At 36.2% G+C, this 17222-nt stretch overlaps 1 protein-coding gene across 6 annotated transcripts in view; it reads left to right on the top strand.

The window, feature by feature from the left end:
• Window positions 1-2533: 2533 nt before the first annotated feature.
• The window catches only part of LOC116272780 (clathrin coat assembly protein AP180-like), a 47802-nt gene continuing 33113 nt past the window's right edge, over window positions 2534-17222 (top strand). The window contains exons 1-8 of one of the 6 annotated variants that reach the window (XM_031661575.1): window positions 2534-2915; window positions 3062-3229; window positions 9910-10017; window positions 10651-10914; window positions 11133-11210; window positions 11375-11446; window positions 11855-11938; window positions 12981-13064. In XM_031661575.1, coding sequence (XP_031517435.1) covers window positions 2882-2915; window positions 3062-3229; window positions 9910-10017; window positions 10651-10914; window positions 11133-11210; window positions 11375-11446; window positions 11855-11938; window positions 12981-13064 — 892 coding nt within the window. In that variant the 5' untranslated portion in view covers window positions 2534-2881. The remainder of the gene's footprint in view (window positions 2916-3061; window positions 3230-9909; window positions 10018-10650; window positions 10915-11132; window positions 11211-11374; window positions 11447-11854; window positions 11939-12980; window positions 13065-17222) is intronic. The other 5 variants (XM_031661574.1, XM_031661573.1, XM_031661576.1 and 2 more) reach the window with 5 other exon arrangements.

A 17222-nucleotide genomic window follows, 5' to 3' on the forward strand; every position in this document is an offset into this window, starting at 1 on the left:
ATTCTTATACACCAGTAACAGAAAAACAGAGAGCCAAATCAGGAATGAACTTCCATTCACAATTGCTTCAAAGAGAATAAAATACCTAGGAATCCAACTTACAAGGGATGTAAAGGACCTCTTCAAGGAGAACTACAAACCACTGCTCAGTGAAATCAAAGAGGACATAAACAAATGGAAGAACATACCATGCTCATGGATAGGAAGAATCAATATCGTGAAAATGGCCATACTGCCCAAGGTAATTTATAGATTCAATGCCATCCCCATCAAGCTACCAATGAGTTTCTTCACAGAATTGGAGAAAACTGCTTTAAAGTTCTTATGGAACCAAAAAAGAGCCCGCATCTCCAAGACAATCCTAAGTCAAAAGAACAAAGCTGGAGGCATCACGCTACCTGACTTCAAACTATACTACAAGGCTACAGGAACCAAAACAGCATGGTACTGGTACCAAAACAGAGATATAGATCAATGGAACAGAACAGAGTCCTCAGAAATAATACCACACATCTACAGCCATCTGATCTTTGATAAACCTGAGAAAAACAAGAAATGGGGAAAGGATTCCCTATTTAATAAATGGTGCTGGGAAAATTGGCTAGCCATAAGTAGAAAGCTGAAACTGGATCCTTTCCTTACTCCTTATACAAAAATTAATTCAAGATGGATTAGAGACTTAAATGTTAGACCTAATACCATAAAAACCCTAGAGGAAAACCTAGGTAGTACCATTCAGGACATAGGCATGGGCAAAGACTTCATGTCTAAAACACCAAAAGCAACGGCAGCAAAAGCTAAAATTGACAAATGGGATCTAATTAAACTAAAGAGCTTCTGCACAGCAAAAGAAACTACCATCAGAGTGAACAGGCAACCTACAGAATGGGAGAAAATTTTTGCAATCTTCTCATCTGACAAAGGGCTAATATCCAGAACCTACAAAGAACTCAAACAAATTTACAAGAAAAAAACAAACAACCCCATCAAAAAGTGGGCAAAGGATATGAATAGACATTTCTCAAAAGAAGACATTCATACAGCCAACAAACACATGAAAAAATGCTCATCATCACTGGCCATCAGAGAAATGCAAATCAAAACCACAATGAGATACCATCTCACACCAGTTAGAATGGCGATCATTAAAAAGTCAGGAAACAACAGGTGCTGGAGAGGATGTGGAGAAATAGGAACACTTTTACACTGTTGGTGGGATTGTAAACTAGTTCAACCATTATGGAAAACAGTATGGCGATTCCTCAAGGATCTAGAACTAGATGTACCATATGACCCAGCCATCCCATTACTGGGCATATACCCAAAGGATTATAAGTCATGCTGCTATCAAAACACATGCACATGTATGTTTATTGCGGCACTATTCACAATAGCAAAGACTTGGAATCAACCGAAATGTCCATCAGTGACAGACTGGATTAAGAAAATGTGGCATATATACACCATGGAATACTATGCAGCCATAAAAAAGGATGAGTTTGTGTCCTTTGTAGGGACATGGATGCAGCTGGAAACCATCATTCTTAGCAAACTATCACAAGAACAGAAAACCAAACACCGCATGTTCTCACTCATAGGTGGGAACTGAACAATGAGATCACTTGGACTAGGGAAGGGGAACATCACACAACGGGGCCTATCATGGCGGCGGGGAGTGGGGAGGGATTGCATTGGGAGTTATACCTAATGTAAATGACGAGTTGATGGGTGCAGCACAGCAACATGGCACAAGTATACATATGTAACAAACCTGCACGTTATGCACATGTACCCTAGAACTTAAAGTATAATAATAATAAAAAAAAATAAAATAAAAAATTATAAGACTTTAAGAAATTGAAATAAACTTCTATAATTTGCCCAGTAGATACCCAGTCATGGTTAAAGGTGATTCTAAATTGTAACAGATATGTGTTTGTTCATTTGACTAAGCAAAAAAAAAAAAAATTGTTTTCTCAATCTTGTTTGATAAGATCAAGCCACTTCTATTATTGAAGCATATTTGAATTCTGTATAACTAGGCAGTAAATTATAAACTCTAAAAGTCTATAAGCCTAATTGGATGGTCTCATTTCCAAGGACCATAGCCATTTCAGATGTCTCTAAATTTTTCTTGGAGGTTATAGGTACTATCACACATTTTTATTTCAGGGGACATATTGTAATGATAGCGTTTTCTTCCTGTTGGTGTAAAGCAACCAAATTTTAGCAAATTCATTTTAGTAAATTTAATTTAAATTGTGCATGTAAGATTTGGCATTTCTACAGGCTGGCGATGAACCCAATCGGCTGAAAGAATACAGAGGATTTTTTAAATCCTCATCTTTGGCTCCATAATAGAGTGTTTTATTTTTATTTTTTTCATGGTAAATTCATATTGCAGAAGCACAAATAAGTGTGTGTTGTGTGTCTGTGTATTTTAAACATGGGAAAACAGTTTCTTTTTATATATGCTTAAAGTGAAATTTCTACTTTTTTGAGAAATATGGGATTACTGCCAGAATTTATTAGAATTAAAATTATTTACCAACATGTATTTGAAAACTCATCAATATTATGTGATCATATGACTTTGATATCTTCATGTATAAGGTTAGCTATAGCACAAGTAGTTTTGTGACCCATTTGCTTGTTAATAAAATCTGGGGTACATGTCTATAGGTGAAACTTGGTCTAGAGGATCTCTAGGTCCCATCTAGCTTGAAAGTTCCATGATAATAGGTAGCATATTTATGTTTTTAATGACAAATGGTGTAAAAGACACATAAAGCTAAGGTTTTTTTAGTTAGTGCCTTATCTGGCTTGGACATTGGTATGGTTGCATGTTTCAACTTTAGCTCTTATTTATTCATATGCTTCCATGCAATGGACATCGATAGACCTTTTGGGAGAGGGTGAGTAAAGCTTTGTTTTTAAACTTTCATTTTGACAGACTTCTGTGTGTAACAACTGTCCTCATTTTGATCATTTGGAGTCTGGTATATCTTTTGTCCTCTGCTTTTCTTCTCTCCATTTGCTGTCTGTCTCTGGTGAAATATAGATTCTTTGGCTGCACTTTCCTCTGTTCCCTCTGAAGCACAGATTTCAGATCCATTTGCACCAGAACCTACCCCTCCTACTACAACTGCTGAAATTGCAACTGCCTCAGCTTCTGCCTCCACTACTACAACTGTTACTGCTGTCACTGCTGAAGTGGATCTCTTTGGAGGTTAGTTAGTCTCGCTGCTATTTTCATGTTCCTTTCAGGATTGCTAAAATTACTTGGGAGTTAAGGTCTTTAAATTTTTTTACGTTATGTAACAGCATGTCAGAGTGTTTAGGTACTTTTTCAATGTTTATTCATGTATATTTATCTTCACTTAATTCATCAACTTTCTCTTCACTTAATTTTAATAATTTTATAGCAGAGATTGCAATGTATCTGGCCTATTTGATTTTCAGGTTTTTTAACATTAGAATTCATGTTGCTACCTTCAGAACTCCTGCCTTTATGTTCCTGCTCTCTAGTGTCTATGTAAAAGTGGTACCAGAGCTCTCTGTCACCTTTAGGTTTATTTAGCTTTTTGGCCAGATTAGAACTAGCCCAGAGAATATTTGGGGAATGTAGGAGGAGCAATACTGGCCTAAGTTATTTCTTAATATTTAGGCCAAAAAATAAGAGTAATTCAGGTTTAGAAGCCTCTGAAGAGAGTTTAGGGATGTGCTTGTTTTTAGAGCTTTAAGCTTGCTCTGTCCAAATAAAAACTTGGGTAATCTTTGGTTTTTGGAACTCTGAGAAAACATCTGAAGTAGCACCTGAAAGGCTGATTGAAAACAGATTTAAGTCAGTCTTTGAAATGATTGTCTAAAAATATGCTTTCCATGGAAATGTAAATTCTGACCCACTAAAATATCTTGGACTCTGCCAGTATAATATGCCCGGACCTGAGGAGCCATGTGAAGCTGGTTTATTCATATATGTATCCCCATCTGTGTGGTGCTAATGTCCACACCTAAAGAAGTTCTTACATCAAACACATACATTAAGTGATGTTATAGTCATTATAGTTTTGTATATCTTCATTACCATATAACATCTTTCCCAGGGCATTTTGAGAATATGGTAAAGAAATTGGAGGAAGAAAATGGTGAGAGCAGGAGAGATTTGGCAGGCTTTGGTGTAATCAATATGTACCCCTGGAAAAATACATTTAACACACTGTCACCTACCACTCTGCTACATGCCATGCTCCAGTCTCTAAGGTTGGCCAACATCATCCAAGACAAGGAGCACTCCACTAGACACATCGTTGTTGCCACTGCTACACAAAAGACATTTTCTGCTGCCTTGCTGTACTGTCATTCCTATTACAGGAGAAATCTGTTTGTAAAATAGTAGGAGAGAAAGGATTGCAGACCCTTGAATAAAGAGTCACCCATGGTCTGGCGCAGTGGCTCACGTCTGTAATACTAGTACTTTGGGAGGCCAAGATGGAAGAATTGCTTGAGCTCAGGAGTTTGAGACCAACCTGGGCAATATAATGAGACCCTGTCTCTGCAAAATAATTAAAAACTAGCCAGTTGTGGTGGTGCACACCTGTAGTCCCCGCTACTTGGGAGGCTGAGGCAGAAGGATTGCTTGAGCCCAGGAGGTGGAGGTTACGGTGAGCCATGATCATGCCATTGCAATTTAGCCTGAGTGACAGAGCAAGGCCCTGTCTCAAAAATAAAATTAAATTAAAAAGAGTCACCCACTATAGAGGGTAGGTTTTCATTTATGCCCCTATATCCTTTGAAACCAAAAATTTTAATTTTAGCTTACATTTATAAAATCAACTTCCTCTTCCTTCCACAAATCTAAATCAGGTGGGAAGTAGAGTTTGTCAAAGTTGTTTAGGCCTGACTTAAGGTAAGCCTCTTGACCTCCTTTGGCCTCAGTTCTCCCATCTATACAATTGGAAACTTGGTCTAGAAGATCTCTAAGGTCCTTCTAGCTTGAAAGTTCCATAATAATAATAGATAATACACTTAATAAATGTTTTAATTTAAAATTTATCCTTCCCCCACCCTCTGTTATTGGTGTGGCTATGGGTAGTTTCTCATAGGCTTATCTTAACAGAAAAAAAATGTTAGGAAAATATGGACAGGATGCATAATAATTTTGTGCTGGAACATTTCTATGCCTTAGCTGTTTAGATTTTTGTTTTCAGTCCACTTATGAGGAGTTGATTACCTCAAAGAAATCAATCAGGTCTATCTTACTTCCTGCATAGCCCTCTAGAATAACAGAGACTAAGATATTTCTTTGAAATATTCTTTGCACCATTATGCTGTTTTTGTTTCATTTGTTTCTGCTTTGACTATATTCATCAAGTAGAAAAACCTGTATGTTTAGAAAATTTTCATGATGGCATTCTTTATAGCTTTAAATATAAGCTTAAAGGAGGAGTACTGCAGAGAATCATGTAACTTACTGCCAAAGAATGAGACTGTTCTTGTGATTTTATCAATATCCTTTCCAGTCATCTAGCTGATAAATGAGTGTACAATGACAATTACATCTGAAAATCACATCATAATTATTCTATTGATCTGTATAATTCTATAAACTGTCTCCTGGCTTCTGATAGCTATAAAATCTCCATCCTTTATGTTCGGGAGTCTATATATGTCATTATCTGTTTTGTGATTTTCAGTGATTTTCTGTAATTTCTTTCATGCCCTTCATTGGTTTTTAAGAAATTATTCAGAGATTTAATTTTTAATAAAAACCTAAGCTAAAATCTTTTTGGCCATTTTGTGTGACCATTTTTTAAATACTTTGTCTCTCTACAATTGACAAGTAGTAGAACTCTAGAATAATCAGAAAAACAGTTATGTTTTGTTTAACACAGCATAACTTTACAACTTTAAAACATGCCTTTTTGAGGTCCTATGCAATATATATAGCAACTAAGTAGATTTCTTTAGAAAGAAAGCTTAATAGATTTTAATTTCAGAAAGATGGCTATTTAGTTTCATCTCTATGAAATATTAAAACTGTTAATGTATTTTAGTACTATATTTAAATTATAAATTTTGAAAATAATAAATTTCTGTTATTTTTTAAAAAGAAATATTCTGATTGATACACAAATAATGTTTTAGTCCTTTCAATGTAAGTAGTTCATGTAAGTCATTAAAAAATTTTTGTCAGTACATTACATTTATTAAATGCTTCATTTTTTAAAGTGAACTTTTAAGAAATGAGATCTTTTTATGATCATGCAGAACAGGATTGCAAGGCAGTGTTATGCTTTAAAAATTTAGTAAAATTTATAAATATTGACAAAAATAAAAGATAAAATCCTTAAAAATAACCTATTTTATATTGATGCAAATTTTACCAACAATAGCACATTGATTTGAAGAACACAGGGTTTCTCTAAACACTAGAATGCTAAATTGATGCTAATTCCTCTGCACACCAAGGATACTCTTTCAATCAGCTGTGTCAATTTGTGAGCAAACCTTCATGAGGTTAGTAGTCTGCAAACATTAAACCAGTTGGCTGGAAAACCAAAGAACTTACCTCAAAACCCTGATCACATTGGGTATATGTTGGTCAAAAAACTAAGTTCACCAACCTTCCTTAAAACCAATACTTAAACACTTCCAACTAGATTTCATGTAAGAGCCGTATAACCTGGAACCTTTGGGGACAAAGAGGAACCAGAATGTGACATTTGGGCTGTTGAGAACAATTGGAACCTTTGTGCTGAGTGTGTGATTTAAGATGGCTTCTGTGCCCAAAGTAGATGGGGAGAAAAGGTCAGGCTGGGGGAAACAACAGTTCTCATGAGAGAGGTAGTCACATGATAAAAAGTTTGAGAGGAAAATTCTTTCTTAGAGTGCTAGAAGGGAAAAAAACACTAGTCTGCAGCAGTCAGATCAGTTTATGGGTTAAGGCCTAGACTGAGTCCATAATTGAAGAACAGCGAACAGCAGGAGCATGCATTTCTAGGAAATAGCACTGGTTGAAAAACTGACAGAATGTAGAAATTAACTGCAAATAACATGAAAAAGAGAACTGAACTGGAAATAGCTTTAGTTTACAATACTGGAAAGATAATGCTGCCATTTATAATGAAAAAACTAGATATTAAAAAAAAGTTTCATTTGTTTTTTAACAAATTCAAATTCTCTCTCTCACAGTTCTGGTGGCTGACTGAGCTCAGCTGGGCAATTCTCACTCAAGGTCCCTTTAGTGGCTGCAGTCAGACAGTGATTGGGCCTGGTACCATCTGGACACTCATTCATGTCTCCTTTGGGGCTAGGAAGATTCAAACAGCTGGGGGTGGGAGCAGCTGCAGCTCCTACCTTTAAGAAAAGTTCTGACAGGTGTAGATGAATTAAGTTGATAATATTTAGTTTCAAGTAACAAGAGAAGCATTAAAAGGAGACATCTTGCTGACAAGGGGATTTTTAAAAACCCTCTTCTAAGGATGTAGCTATAACAATATGGGCTTTATCTCCTTACACATAAGTGATAACCTAAAGGGGTCAGCCCATAAATATCTATTTGATCCCTGGCACTAATGTAACTGATGTTTATTCAATTATAAAGAAGGGAGTAATATAGTAGAATGAGGCATATTTCATAAAAAATGCAGTACAGTGGCTAAACACACAAAGCTCAGTCAGACAGCTCTGAGCCAAATCCTAACTCTGCCATTTTCTTACTGTGTAACTTTAGTCAAGTCATCAGACTTTTAAAAAATAATAATTTTTAATTGAAAAAGTGTGTGTGTGTATATATATATATATATATAAAATGTACAACATGATGTTTTGAAGTATGTATACATTGTGGAATGGCTAAGTTGAGCTAATCAACATATATACATTGCCTCACTTATTGTTTGTGATGAGAACACACACGCTTTGAGCTTTGGTTCTGTTATCTACAGAATGGAGACAGTAGAACCTAAATCACAAGATGGCTACAGAAATTAAATTTAATAATGGCAATGTATGTGACTGCTATGTGTTTCTACTCTTTGCAGTATTATTGGCCTCGGTTCCAAATTTTATAGGAATGAAAAGAAAACAACTAACCTGACTCATGGCAAAATATTTACAGCCCTCCCAAAATCTCTTCATACTTCTCTTATATTCTTCTGCCCCACTCTTAGGGGGTGTGTTGCCCTAAGTCCTCAAGTATAGTATCCTTAACATGGCATTTAGAAAGTATGCCTACCTTATCCCTTGATGTATTCTTCTTTCTTTAGTTTTATTAATTTGGCCTCTCAGCTGACCTGACACTCAAAACATATATTCGTGGCCAGGCATAGTGCCCTAGGCCTGTAATCCCAGTACTTGAGGAGGCTGAGGCCAGAGGATCACTTGAGCCTAGTAGTTCAAAGCTATAGTGAGCTATGATAGTGCTGCTGCACTCCAGCCTGGGCAACAGAGCAAGATTCTGTCTCTAATAATAAATAAGTTGAACATATATTTCCTCAGTATAACCAAGAGGAACAATCAGATCAGATTAATCCATAAGATATGAACAACTGATGTCCTGTTGTCCCTTCTGGGGATATTTGTGATTTGGTAAAGGGCCTTTTAACCCAAGTAAGTATCTAGTTTAATGTTTATTATTCTGCATAAAACTAGAACTCTGCATTACTAGAGAGTGTTTCATACTCCGTTTGGGACATGCCAGGTCAAACTAAGAAACAAGTATCTTGACAGTAGCATGTCCTAGAGCCTAATATACTAAGTAAATCACCAAGGAAGAGCATATACTGTATAGCACTTCCCAAGTATATATGATAAGTTATTTTCATGACTGAAGGAACAGTGTTCCAGGAAACATGGGTAGATATTGCAGAAGACGTATTTGGGGATGGGAAGTTTAGCAGGTAAGTGACAGGTTCTAGGTGGGTGCTGGTCTCACTCTCCAGGGTTTTCTTATCCTAAGCCTGTCATGCTTATCATGGCTTCATTCCTTCTGTACTTTTGAAACTATAGTATCTCTATGCAAGCTCAAGGACTTTTTACCTTAGCTAACATTGTTTGTTGGTAGAAACACACTGGGAAGCATTTGTACACATCAGCCATTTGTAAATTGGGGATTTATAAACTGCGGCTGCTTGTATGTTAATGATATTCTACTATGAGTAATAATATGCTTATAGTCTTAAAATGTGAAACTCTAGTTTTAATCTGTTGAAAATAGATTATTTTTCGAATAACTAGAAAAATGTAATTGCATTATGGTATCATACCCTATTTTTATCTCTTTATGTCTTTAAAATAAGTTATTGGTTATGTTTGAAAATGCTTTTCAAGGATAGTGAAGATTTAACACTTAGGAATGCTTAGTAAACCTTTCATGTTAACACTGTAATTTTGCCTGTACTAGATTATAAAAAGTCTTAAAACTAGAATTATTTACATTGCCATTGTATATTTAATTTTGTTGGCATTAAAGAAAATATTATGTTTGCTAGAAACTATGAGACAGGGACATTTTAATAACACAGTGAGTCAGTATTACCTGGACATGGAAGTTTAATGTCTTAAATTATATAATAAAAATATTTTTTGTTTTAATTTTTACATCCATTTCTAATGATACATAAAACATGCTTCTCAGAACCCTTATACAATGAGAATCTCATTACTTTTTGGATCCTATTAGACCTCAGCAGTATCAACACTATATCACTTGCATGTTAACTAACATGAAGGTGTGCAAAGAATAATTGTTTTGTGACCACCAACAGTGCATGAGCCATAAAAATGTGTTTTTAAAAATTCATGTTGTATAAGGGAGCCTTCTTCACAATTTAACTTGGTTCTTTTACTATATTTTCTTCTCTTTTTATTCTTTTAATTTCTATTGTTTTAAAAACTGCACCCAAGATGCCTTTGCAGCTTCTCCTGGGGAGGCCCCTGCAGCATCCGAAGGGGCCGCCGCACCAGCTACCCCAACCCCTGTAGCAGCAGCACTTGATGCATGTTCAGGAAATGGTGGGTTTAAAGTCATTAGCCAGTCTGTTATTTTTCTGTCCTAATGTAAAACCCCCATAGTTAGAAGTGGCCATATGTTTTTCTAATTTTATTTTCTTCTGAGTGTAAAGTGTCATTCATCATAACTGAATAAATAATGCCAGCATTTAAAACATTAAGACAATGAAGTACATACTTATCAAAATTGACAATTTCTTAAGATTGACAATTTTTGTCAGTGCAAGTATGCTGTCTTAATGTTTTTTTTTTTCTAATGCTATATTGTACTCTTTTGTAACATTGAGTTCAAATATATTGGCATGTTTTAATGATTTTCAAAGCTACCAGATTGACCAAATTAAGTGAAGATTTGAAGGATAGCAATCTCTGATCCTAGACTGTAGGTTAATCTTACAGCACTTTGCAAAGTGCTTTAGTTTGCTAACTTGTGGTACCTACTAAGTTTCCCCTTTTCTTTAGAAAAACATCCTAATCACTAACCCCTGCCAATAGGATAGTAGTTAAATCCAAGGAGCCTCACACCTAGCTAGTGTGTAAATATCTGTGTAGGGTGTCTCTTGCCATAGTTATGACGCTGTCTCTTGTCTCTTTCCTTACTGATGCTGTGTGTGTCTCCACTTTCCTTTCCAAAAGACCCCTTTGCCCCGTCTGAAGGTAGTGCAGAGGCTGCACCTGAGCTGGACCTCTTTGCAATGAAGCCACCTGAGACCAGTGTTCCTGTAGTTACCCCTACAGCTAGCACAGCCCCTCCGGTTCCCGCAACTGCTCCTTCTCCTGCTCCTGCCGTTGCAGCTGCTGCTGCTGCCACTACCGCTGCCACCGCCGCTGTCACCACCACTACCACCACCTCCGCTGCCACCGCCACCACTGCTCCTCCTGCTCTAGATATCTTTGGTGGTAATTTTTTGTTATTGTTGTCAACTTCTTTCCGTCTAGTGGATTGAATTCTGGTCCTTGAGATGTACTGCATGAAGACTGTTTAATTAAATGGTTCTCTAGAAACCATTTGCTGCTTAATTCAGAGTTCTGCAAAGTGCTAATTCAGGACTAGGAAGTGATGCTGTGTCAGGCTTATTGTTCAAGTTGAGTAAAGGCATGTGTGTTCTTGGTCTTAGATTTATTTGAGTCCGCTCCTGAAGTTGCTGCAGCGCCTAAGCCAGATGCTGCTCCTAGCATAGACCTGTTTGGTACAGGTAAAACCAAAGCAACCCTTTTTTTTCACTTTAGTTTCTTAGATGTTTTCCTGATTAAGCTCTTAGTACTCACCTGTGATAATGCATTTGTTAGATTTTTTACTTTGATTTCAGCTTTCTACTACTTACCTCTGCTTGGTTTTGGTTTGTTTCACTTTTGGAAGATGCTTTCTCCTCTCCACCACAAGGGGCCTCTCCTGTGCCTGAGAGTTCTCTCACTGCTGACCTCTTATCCGGTGAGTGCTTTGCCAAGGTCAGGCCTTCAGAGATGTCTTGTGGGAGTAATGCATGGAGAGAAGGATATGACATGAGGGTTTTTCTTGAGTTCTTTTAAATTTAAAATTTATTGGAAAAGAAAAACTCACTCTTGGTACCATCATCAACTGATGAGGGTTAATATTTCAAATCTAAGGCTAGTGAAAATTTTTTTCACACTGAAACTTCTGACCTCAAGGAGTCAAATTTTATTTTGTTCTGGAGAGTGTGTATTTTAAAATCCGTTTGCTTTTCCTTAACTGTTAAGATTGTCTACAGTCTTTCTGCCTGGAGTGAACCATGAAATCCCAAGATGCCATTTGTCAAGGCTCATGGTTTTCTTTTCCCTTGGGTGACATGCACTTTTTCCTGTCTGTGCCTCACTGCAGTGGATGCATTTGCAGCACCATCTCCTGCAACCACTGCCTCGCCAGCAAAGGTGGATTCTTCAGGTGTCATAGACCTTTTTGGGGGTGCGTATTTCTCCTCCATCAACACTTAGGAATCTTTTTTTCTTCAGAATAATTTTTAGATCTATTTTATTATATTTTATCATTTTTTCTTTAGGCTATATAAACTTCTATCTCTTAAATGTAAACTTAAGTTGTTAAGATCATTTTCATTTCTTTGCCATCATCGTCTTCATCCTCATCATTTCATCATAATTTTCAGTACATGACCTAACAAAACACATAATTTTTCACTCGATGTTTTCAACTTTTTGTTCATCCTAATGTAGAATTACCTGACTGGAATTTCCTTCTACTGTTCTTCTTTGGTGATCCTGATCTGTTGGCTAAATCAACATCTCTAAGTTCCTAAAAGCCAAATAAACATGACCTATTAATAAATAATTCAGAAATTAAAACAAGCCAGTTAAAACTGAATATATTTCCCTCTGCCTTTATGTGTTATCTGAGGGCAGAAAGATGTACTGAATTAACTCTTGAACTTAAATACCATCCTTAGAAAGCTTAACCCACGTTGAGTACCTCCTGTACATTAAAGCATCGTGGACATTCCATGATGGGTACATGAGGAATACAAAGATGTTACAGTGTCTGATATTTGGGAGCTCAAGACTTGTGTCAAATAAACACTAAACCTTGACATGTAGGTACAAATAATATTGCTGCTCCTTGAATTAAGTCTATTAATTTTTTAAACATTTAATATAATTTTAAATTGAAAAATTCTGTTTTAATACCTTTAGGTAAAAAGTTTAAAACCTTGCTTCTGTTTTGACAGATGACAGGGTTTGGTCCAAAAATTTTATTCTTAAAAAAAAAAAAAAAAAAAAAAAAAAGAATTCCCTTTACTTGTTAATATTTTAGAACTCTTTTTGAGAGAATACCTCTGTGGGAGCATAATTCAATTCATGTGATCATTTCACACACCCACAAAAGACAAGCTCACTGTACACTGTCATGTCTCTGCATTTCTCTACATAATACTTAAATTCCTTACTGTACTTACTTTTTACGCTTTCTTACTTTTCTGCTGCACAATGGATAGATGCGTTTGGAAGTAGTGCTTCTGAACCCCAACCTGCATCTCAGGCTGCTTCTAGTTCATCAGCATCGGCAGACCTACTAGCTGGTAATTCAATTAAAATGGTATTTTGTAGAAATTAAATTTGGATATATTTTTATAAGTAACAATTATAAAAATTACATAAATTACAGGGTGCATGTTTTCTTTTTCTTTCAAGACATGAAATTGAGGGAGGGGGCAAAGGATTGAAAAACTGAATATTGGGTACTATGCTTATTACTTGGGTGACAGGATCAATCATACTCCGAACTTCAGCATCACGTAATACATCCATGTAACAAATTTGTACTTGCCCCCCCAAATCTGAAACAAAATTGAAATTATTTTTTAAAAATAATTTTTAAAGACATGAAATTGAAAATTAAGTCATTGTACAATAGAAGTTTGATTATTTCTCAGGGTTTTATGAAATTAGTCTTAAAATTGCAGCTGTATACAAGCCACTTTTGTGGCTTCTTGGATGCTCCAAATCTGCCTTAGTTTCAGTCAACATGTTTCCTTTAGATTATTTAAAAGGTAATATGCTTATGTAACAATTTTTGTCTTGGAATGTCTATGCCCATATTTTTTTAAAGGAATTTGTGGGGAAATGTACCATGATGTTTGAAAATAGGTTTCATAATATATGAATCACTCCACGAGAAACTGTTATAGACTCCTACCATTGGGTCAAAACTGCTATTACATAGACCACCTTTTTTTTTTTTTTTTTTTTTTTTTAACAAGCTGATCATTTTTCTATGTGAAAGCACATGGGGTGATCTCAGTTCAACAGGGTCATAGTGTGAAATAGATTGGTACAGTTTGCCTAGGATTACTGCTTGTGGCCCAGGTAGTATATATATGATAAAAGGAAACAGTTCAAGGACTCAAAAATGGTAAAAGCCAAGTATTGGTCTTCCTTGGGAGCAAGACAGAGTTGTGCTTAGTGATAGCCTTGACCTAGAAATTATTATTTTCATAAGCAAAGCATTATGAAAGACCAGTTGCAAGACCACAGTAGTAAGTTTAAGTTCAGATTATTAGTCAAACTCACAAGACATTGTTGGCTTATCTTACTCTGATTTTACTTAGAAGAGTACGTAACAGGAAGCACAACAGTAGTATCACAGAGCACTCATTTACTCAGATGCAGATTCTGAGGTCCCTCCACAGTCACCACAAGGGATGAATTTTGGTCCTAAGGTTGACAAGGGACTGACAAGAGCATAGGTCACATCACCACTGGGAAGCTGCCATGCATGTCTGAAGTCTTACATCTTAAATACTGTGCTAGTGCTAGCCATGTAGACCTTGATAGAACATATGAATAGTTCCCTTTTTTAGTATGGATATAGCCCATAAAATTACAAGTTATACAATAAACAGTCCTGGCACCAGGTACAGCAAGCTAAGGAACATTTATTCTTGGATTAGTAGTGAGTAATGGCAGATCCTAAAGGATCCTCATCAGCCTTCAGAGTTGTAAGAAGTTTAAGTTGAGGTAAAATCTTTCCGCAGGAAGCTGAAGCAGGTAGTCATAGCCCAGCTGTTAGCCTTTCCTTCCATGGGTAATTCAGACTGGCTATTTAACAGTCTTTCCCAGGGGCAATAGTTCTCTAGTGTCTTTCCCATCCTTTCCAGACTACCTTGATCAAACATGACAGTTTTGTGTGCTGAAACCACTCATACCAGTGACTACCACTAGGTATTTTCCTCAACATTGAAGAACCAGGGACCCACCATGATATTGCTGAGAACTTTGGAAGTTGCAGAGATAATAAGAGGCAGTATACTTAACACAAACCACAGCTGGTTACTTGGTGAAATAAACCACTCGTTTGCCTGGCTTTTCTCCAGGCCTAGATATTCTTATATAAGCTTCAAATTGGCTACAGAAACTTTCAAACTCTTACTAAACCACTAAACTTCATACACATTTTGGGGGTTCAGCAATAAGATTTTAATATGCCACAGAAATAGCATAGTTTTCATAGCTATTTGGGGGATCATGACCTTGTTAACTTTAAAATGAGATTAGCGATTACAAACATTTCGCTTTGAAGTTATAGTCAAGGTTAAAACGGCCCATAAAATCAAATGCTCTGGCCTTTCACAGAAACCTGTGAATTCTTTCTTTCTCTCCTGGGTAACCCATCCCCTGCCACAGATCTCAAATGGGGATTTGAAGCCTACCAGACAGGAGCCTGGCAGAGCGGTCAGCCACTGTTGACCATCTCCAGTGCTGCACAGCCACACTGTCTACTCCAGGGTCCTCCTGCATTGTGGCCCTCTATGCCCTCCAAGGCTAGAACCTGAGATATTGTGTTTCCAAAAGAGCCCAGGACACTGGAAACTGGAGCTGAAAGGCCAAAGCCTGTGGGAAAAAGGAGTGTTCCCATTCAATTCCAAGTCAGAGGTCAGTAACAGAGCCAAGAGGTTTGACCCTGGGGTCCATAATAAGATCTAAAAACACATCTAGAACAAGCCTGAAGGGGTTTGTCACCTGCTGCCAGGTGTAACTGCACATACCTGTGCCACAACTGCACAGCTTGCATGGACAGGTCCCGCAGGGGAAGTGTACAACAAAAGTATGTTAGTTCACTTTACAAAAAAATAAAATGATTCAGTTGTGTTGTCCATTTTGAAGTCTTATTAAAATGGGGTAAAAAAGAGGAGAAAATGAGCAATGAAAGTACCCAATATCATCTACATAGGTCTCATTTACTGTATACTTTCCATTTCTTCTACTGCATCTTCTTGTGACTCTTTCAGTGATAGGAAAAGTTATATATTGTGTACACTTTCTTTCTTCTTTTCTATTTAAATAAATTAATATTCAATGTAAATCAGTATAGGTGAGTTTTAATGTCTCATTTGCTTTCAAAACAATTCTTGTAATTTAATGTGTACATATGTCAGTGCCTGATTTATTTGGCACAATGTAAACTATTATTTCACCTTATATCCTGATATAAGGGCTTTGGCACAGTGTCTCACAATCATAATCCCATCACTTTGGGAGGCCGAGATGGGCAGATCACTTGAAGTCAGGAGTTCGAGCTAGCCTGGCCAACATGGTGAAACCCTAGTCTCTACAAGAAAAAAAAAAAAAAAAAAAAAAAAAACTAGTGTAAGAAATTTTAACTTACTTTTAATTTCTGTAGGGCTTAATTTGGGGGGCTAATTTTTCATACTTCCCTGTTTTCTTATAGAAAAAGATTTCTCACACTTGTTCAAGTATCAAAGCATAAGGAAGACAATTTCTCACTAAAGAACATCATGGAATATTAATATAATTCTATCCTGTGAACTAGGAGCAGCTTTCCTAGCCAAAAAAAAAAGAAAAGAAAAATGAAAAACTTTCTGCTAATAAACACAATATAAAACCACCGTCACATTTATATATGTAACGTAGCTGACAATTGGTTGTTCCTGAGTTTTCACAATTCTCATACATTTTTTGTTTAATGCATATTAAGTAGGACAAATATTTGGGGGCACTGTGTATAGTAATTTGCAGTGAAGCTTAGCATTTGTATTATAGTTGTGTCTGTGTTTATTTGGGGGAAGAATCAGCTAAGTCCAGAGTCTATTGAAACTAAGAGGATTTTTTTTAAAATAAATAAATAAGTGAGCCTAGTCATGGTTAACAAGCCCACAAATATGATCAGAATCAGAGAGAAAGAAGAGAGAAACAGATTCTCTAAAATCCTGTGATTGTCTGTTAGTAATAAAACTGTTTTGAGAAAGAATGAAAAAATAATAATATGCAGACACTGTCATGGGAGGTTTAGACTGTTCAAAGGGAACCTTGGTCACTGGACTAAGGACTCTTACCCCATGGCTAAGATTACATTTTTTTGAGGGAATGTATTTACATGTGAATCATAAAGATAAGGCAGTAAATATATGATATAATTAAATGTTAAAATGATTTTAGAGATTTTAAACTAAAAATTAAGAACCATTTTAAAATTGAGGAGAAGGCTTTATTAAAAATTGGTATGTATTTTGAAACTTGAAAACAAAGACTAAGTGGATAGTCTCTTGAAAATGAACCTATCTGTCATAAAAACTATTATTCTTCTTTATTCAAATTCAGTTCGAGAACTGTCAGATAATAGCAATTCCAGAATTAAACAGCACTTGAAATATTGCCTTAGTCGTCTTCTACCCCTTGAGTAAAAATTTTAAGGTGTTTGGTGCATGCAATATAGTGAA

Source organism: Papio anubis, unplaced genomic scaffold (genome assembly GCF_008728515.1).
Source record: "Papio anubis isolate 15944 unplaced genomic scaffold, Panubis1.0 scaffold195, whole genome shotgun sequence".
NCBI lineage: Eukaryota > Metazoa > Chordata > Mammalia > Primates > Cercopithecidae > Papio > Papio anubis.